The sequence below is a fragment of the Parus major genome, unplaced genomic scaffold, assembly GCF_001522545.3.
Source record: "Parus major isolate Abel unplaced genomic scaffold, Parus_major1.1 Scaffold319, whole genome shotgun sequence".
In the NCBI taxonomy this organism is placed as follows: Eukaryota; Metazoa; Chordata; class Aves; order Passeriformes; family Paridae; genus Parus; species Parus major.
Genome location: NW_015379277.1, coordinates 117504 through 123671, shown reverse-complemented (window position 1 = coordinate 123671; position 6168 = coordinate 117504). Strand labels below are relative to the sequence as shown.

The window sequence follows — 6168 nt, the reverse complement described above, 5'->3', positions numbered from 1 at the left end:
AGCCTCTTGCTCCCTCTGCCACGGGGTGATCCTGGCAGATGGACCCGCCTGTAATTGCAGATGGAGCAGCCAAAGGCCAGAAGGGCCCCCCGTGGGGAGAGATCAAGTTAAACTAAAAGGCTTTAAATCTCCGGGCACCTGTCACTGGCCTGCCCCCCCTCCCTGCCTTCCTTTCCAGCTTCAAGCCTTTTTCCTGCTCCCTGGCAGGTCTTGGGCCAGGAGCTGAACGCTGCTGCTCTTCATGTCACCTCTCCGTCTTTCAAAGCTCCCAGACCAAAACTGGGACATCATCTCATCTGCCTCTGCTGAGTTCTGGGGGAGGCACAGGGCTGGTTGCCAGCCTTCAGCCCTCCTGGGGAGCTCAGCATTCCCAGGACCTGCCCCTGCTCTGGGAGCAGGGCCTGGGCTGCTGCTGCTTGCCCAGATGTGCCTGGGGCTCTCTCAGGCCAAGGGTGCTTCCTTGGCTGTGGGATCCCCCCAGGATCATCTGCCCTTGGAGGGGGACATGAATCCCTTCCCAAGAGATGGGAAGGGTCTGCAGGGAGGGGAGAAACCCCTCAGAGCATCCATCCTCCCCCCTTCCCCTCCTCCCCGAGCAAGGGCCTTCTCTGGGAGCTCATTACTCTCCCGTACATTTATTATGCTAATCCACAAGGATTAAGTTAAACCAGTCGACGCAAAATCCAGTGTTTTCCAGCCCGTTGGGGCCAAAATTACTGTCCAGTGTTAAAACGGGGAGGGGGAAGGGCTGGGCGATGGGGAGGGAGAACCTGCAGCATCAAAGAGGGATGGGAGCGGGGCCACCCAGAGCTGTGCTCCAGGTGACTTGGGGACCCCCCCGTGCCGGGGGCCCCCGGCGTGGCACTAGATCTTGGGGCGCCAGCCCTTGATGAACTGCATGATCTTCTTCACCTGGAGCTTGGTGAGGCGGAAATCGTCGGCCAGGATCTCCTCGCTGAGCTGCACGAAGATGCTGCCGTCGATGCGCTCCCGGGCGAAGAAGCTCACGACGTCCTCGGAGAGGCCGATGAAGCGCAGGCACTTGGACACCTCCTCCAGCGACAGCGCCGACAGATCGGCGGGCGGCAGCCAGGCCGGGCTGTCCCCGCTGGGCCGGGGGGCGGCCGGGGGCGCTGCCCCATCGCCCCGCGCTGCCGGCGGCACCTCGATGACCCCCTGGGCCAGGTACAGGCGGGTGACGCCCTCGGCCCCTCGCAGGACCGCGGGGGACAGCGGGGCCGCCCCCCGGATGACGATGCCGTCCCCGTCCAAGCCCTTGGGGGGCCGAGGGGGGACCGCCGGCTCCTCGGCGGGGGTGAAGGGCTCCGGCGAGGAGGAGGAGGGGGGCGCGGCCGGGGCCGAAGGCGCTTTGGGCCACTCGGGGCTCTCCGGCCACTCGGCCGGGCCGGCGAAGGGGTTGAGCGCCCCGAAGGGTGCAAAGCGCTTTTGGGGGTGCGGAGGCTTGAGGCGGGGGCAGCTGCGGAAGGGCTTCAGGGGCGGCTCGGCCCCCAGCAGCGGCGTGGAGCAGCCGCTGCCCGCGCCCGGCTCGGGGAACGCCCAGGGCTCGGACCAGGAGCTGGGCGCGGGCTGGGCGGGGGGCAGCGGCCGCCCGGGGGGCTCGGCGGCCTTGCAGTCGGCCCAGGTGCAGGGGTAGCAGTACAGCGAGTAGGCGTCGGGAGAGGGCGAGGCGCTGCCGCTCCGCGGGACCGACCTGCGGGGGCCAGGGCAGAGTCACCATCACCTCGGAGCGCTGTCCCCATCCCGGGGCTGCAGGAACCCCCCCCCCGCCCAGCCCGGGGTCCCCAGAGCCACTCACCCGTCGTGGAGCCCCGAGGAGTAGTAGGAGAGGCTGGGGCTGGGCGAGGGTGCCAGCTTCGGGCAGCGCAGGGGGGCCGGGGGGCTGCAGGGGACCGGGGGGCGGCTGCCCCGGGGCGGCACCGGGGGCGCGTTCAGCAGCCGGCACTCCTCCTTCACCTGGAACAGAGGCAGCGCCGTCAGGGCCCCAGGGCGAGCTGGGGATCCCCGCGGCTGGAGGGGTGAGGGGGAGCTCGGGGACAGCCGGTCCTGCCGAACCACAAAGCTCTGGGTGCAAATGGGGAGACTTGGGGCCCTCCTTCCCCGTGGTACGAGGAGACCAAAATATTGGGTTACCCCGTGGTGAAGGGGAGGCTGAAATTTTGGGTGCCCCGTGGTGTAGGGAAGCCCAGAGGGTCCGGGTACCCCACGGTTCCAGGCAGCCCAAGAGCTTCAGGCGCTCGATGGTGCAGAGAGCCCCGGGGAGCCGGGGGTACCGCGGTACGAGGGTGTCCCTGAGGATCTGGTGATGGGCAGCCCTGGGGAACTGAGGTCTGAGGATCTGGGTGACCAAGCAGAGCTGGGGAGGGACCCCAGGGCCAGGGGACAGGGACGGGGTCGGGGCTGCCAGGACCGCAGCGATGCCACCGCCCGTCCCTGGGGACAGCAGCGGGATCTTACCGCCTCCGATTTGGGTGGCACAGGGGGCGGGGTGTCCCCGCCGGGCTCGTCCCCGGGGCGCTGCGGGGAGCCCAGCGGGGTGACAGCCCCGAAGGAGACGAGGTCCGGCCGGCCGCCGGTGCTGCCCAGCTCGCAGCAGCCCTCAGGGCTGGGATTGCTCCACAGCTCCTCGTAGGGAATCTCCAGCGGCTCCTGAGTCCTGAACTCGGGCTCGGCCCAGTCGGGCGTCATGTACTCCCGCTCGGGCTCGGGGAAGTCGGGCAGCGGCGGGCGCGGGGTGCCCCCGCCGAGGCCCCGCGGTCCCTGGCAGCGGGCGGGGGGCTCCCGGGGACCCCCGGAGCCGCAGGCACAGAGCGAGAGGCGCTGCAGGGGCTGGCTGAGCTCCTCCCGGGCGCAGGCGGGCAGACACAGCCGCAGGCGCCGCGGGCTCGCACATTCCTCCAGGAAGTCCGGCTTGGCCTCCCGCACGGCCCGCGAGTACTCGTCGGGGTTGAAGCGGTCGTGGCAATACGCGGCGCTGTCCCGCAGCAGCTTCTCCAGCTGCGGGTCGCCGGCCAGCAGCCCCTCGGGCAGCTGGAAGCGGGGCATGTCGGTGAGCAGCAGGAAGTGGAAGGGCACCAGCTCCTCCCGGCGCAGGATGCAGCACAGCACCACCGTCTTGGAGATGATGCTGACCAGCTTGTAGCAGTGGCCCTCGCGGATGGCGTGCAGGTCGTAGGGGTTGCGGGCGGGCCGGCTGGGCACGGCCACGTTGACGGGCAGCCTCACCTTCTCGATGATGCTGCGGATGGTGTGCTCGCCCTCCTGCAGCCGCAGCTCCAGCGGGCTGCGCGTGCTGAAGCGGCCCTTGCACTGGAAGGGCAGGCTGAGGCTCTCGTTGGTGCGGTGGTTCATGCAGATCAGACACGGCATCTTGCCCTTCACCTGCCGCGCCCCCGCCGCCGGCGCCGCCTTGCCCAGCTTGCGCAGGAGGGTGTTGAAGCGCGACTTCTCCTTCACCGTCTTGGCGCACAGGATCTCCGCTTGCCCCATCAGCGTCAGCTCGTCCCCAGCGTTCAGCGTGAAGTTGTAAACCTCGCTGTCCTCGCTGAACTCCCCCGACACCACCTGCCCGGGACAGCCCCAACGTGGCACCCGCTGCCCTGCCCCGGGCCGCCGACACCCTGCTACCATCCCTGATGTATCCCAAACATCCCTGATGTGTCCCCACCATCCCTGACATCCCACCACCATCCCTGATGTGTCCCAAACATCCCTGATGTGTCCCAAACATCCCTGGCACCCCACCACCATCCCTGATGTGTCCACTCCATCCCTGACATCCCATCACCATCCCTGATGTGTCCCCACCATCCCTGATGTGTCCCCACCATCCCTGATGTGTCCCAAACATCCCTGATGTGTCCCCTCCATCCCTGACATCCCACCACCATCCCTGATGTGTCCCCACCATCCCTGATGTGTCTCCTCCATCCCTGATGTGTCCCAAACATCCCTGATATCCCACCACCATCCCTGACACCCCACCACCGTCCTTTATGTCTCACCACCATCCCATGACATCCCATCACTGTTCCTGATGCTCCACCACCACTCCCTGCTGCCCCACCGTCCTCTCCTGATGTCCCACCAACCCCCAAAGTCCCTGTTGCCTCGCCCCTATTCCCCAATGCTCCCCTCCTGCCCCACCACTGTCCTCAGTGTCCCCTGACATCCCACCAGTGTCCCCTGCTGCCCCAGCCCCGTCCCCTGCTGTCCCCCAGGACCTTCACACTGAAGGTGATGGCCTCCATGACGAAGATGCGGTCTGGGAAGATGCTGGCCACCTCCTCCACGCTGTTGAAATACTGCACGGGCTCGCGGAGGTCCCGGTCCTGGTCCAGCAGCTTGAACTTCCCTGCGGGGACCCCCGAACCCACCGAGGTGAGAGGAGCCCGACTGCTCACAGGGACCTGCTGTCCCCTCCCCCCGGGGCCACACAGCCCTTCATGGGGGGCAGCCAGCCCGGAGGCATCTGGGGGTCCCCAGCACATCTTTGGGGACACTCCCGTGGGCTTTGCCAATGTCCAAGTGCTGCAAGGGGGACCCCAGAGCGTCCCCCGGCCCTGCACCCCCCCCCCCAGCAGCACCTGGGGGGTTTCTGGGTGGGACGGGGCACACGGGGTGTCTCAGCAGTGCCACTCGGCACCCCCAGAGCTGCAGGGACCCCCCAAAAGCGTTCCTGTGAATGGAAGAACACGCCCAGGGCAGCCCAGATTGCAAGGGGTGCCCGCTGCCCCCCAGGATCCCGTGCTGGGACAGACAGCGGGGAGGGAGCGGGCAGGACAGGGGGAAAGGCAGGAACGGGAGCGGGGCAGCCGCAGCCGCAGCGAAACCACCGGCATCGGCAGCCGGGCACGGACCTGACGGGAATATTAATCCCGGCCGGCGGAGCTGGGACAGCGCAGCTCCTCGCTTGGCTCCGGGGGCACCCGAGGCTGGAGCCGGCTCAGCCCCACATGCCGGAGCACCGCTGGCCACGGCCGAGCCCCCGAACGCTGTTAACACACTGCCCAGCCCCCCTCCATCCCCCGGGGGACGGGTGATTAACCCCTCCCCCTCTCCATTTCCCATTATTTATTTATTAGCAGGACTCATTACCGCCATGGAGCACTTAGAGGGGTCATTAAGGCTCCGGCGGCTGCCGGCAGAGGCAGCTCAGCACCTTCGTCTGCACCGCCGGCCCCAACCCAGCTTCATCCTCATCCTCATCCTCACCCTCACCCTCATCCTCACCTTCATCCTCATTCTCATTCTCATCCCATCCCATCCCATCCCATCCCATCCCATCCCATCCCATCCCATCCCATCCTCATCACTCTCCCTGTGCCCGTCCCATCCCAATTTCCATCCCCATCCCTGCCAGTCCCCTCTGCAGCCCCTGCAGCTCTGCCAGGGGTGGGGGCAGCCCCCAAACCAGAGCATCTCCTACCCCAGACTGGACCTTACTGGAGCAGCCCCTCGGGCGGGTCCCGGCCCTGCTGGCCCAGGGACCCCATTCCCGTTGTCCCCAGCTCCCCCACCTGGGTACTGGAGCGGGATGTCGATTTTGGGCCCGATGACGTAGTGGCCCTCCTCCAGGCTGTGAGCTGTCACCGTGGTCCACTGCCGGCACGAGTGGACCAGAAGCACGTCCTGGGCTGTCACCCCCTCCACGCGCTCACCTGCGGGGGGACAGGGCTGTCACCAGCGCCAGCCGCCCCCGCCCCCCGGCGCCGCTGCCCGGCCGGAGCGAGGGATGAGCAGGTGCCGCTGCCAAGAGCCGCCAGTTGCCCAGGAAACAATTTCTTTGTCCCCCCTGAAAAGCTGCAGCCGCCGCAAACAAGAAGTTTATTGAGTCGGGGCCGGCGCAGGCCCCCCCCGGGAGCCCTCCAGAACCGCGGCACCCCGGCCCCCCCGGCACCCCCGGCCCCCGGGACGGGCCCTGCTCCGCGGGGTCCCCCTGCACCCCCCGGCCCCACCCAGCCCGGCCGGGGGGTCACAGGCAGCCCCCCCAGCCAGGCCGTGTCCCGGGGAGCGCGGGGAGGGGACACGAGCCTGGTGCCAGCACCTCCAGAGTGTCACCCGGGAGGGGTCACAGGGGGGGAAGCGCTGGGCCGTGGCTGGGGACAGTGGGAGCAGCCTGAGCCCCACAATTTCCCCCCTCACATCCCC

At 68.1% G+C, this 6168-nt stretch overlaps 1 protein-coding gene across 1 annotated transcript in view; it reads right to left on the bottom strand.

The window, feature by feature from the left end:
• Positions 1-614: 614 nt before the first annotated feature.
• The window catches only part of GAREM2 (GRB2 associated regulator of MAPK1 subtype 2), a 9697-nt gene continuing 4143 nt past the window's right edge, over positions 615-6168 (bottom strand). Inside the window, exons 2-6 of the mRNA XM_015615998.3 lie at positions 5538-5694; positions 4242-4372; positions 2476-3582; positions 1817-1974; positions 615-1711 (exon numbers count right to left, since the gene is read on the bottom strand). Coding sequence (XP_015471484.1) covers positions 865-1711; positions 1817-1974; positions 2476-3582; positions 4242-4372; positions 5538-5694 — 2400 coding nt within the window. The 3' untranslated portion in view covers positions 615-864. The remainder of the gene's footprint in view (positions 1712-1816; positions 1975-2475; positions 3583-4241; positions 4373-5537; positions 5695-6168) is intronic.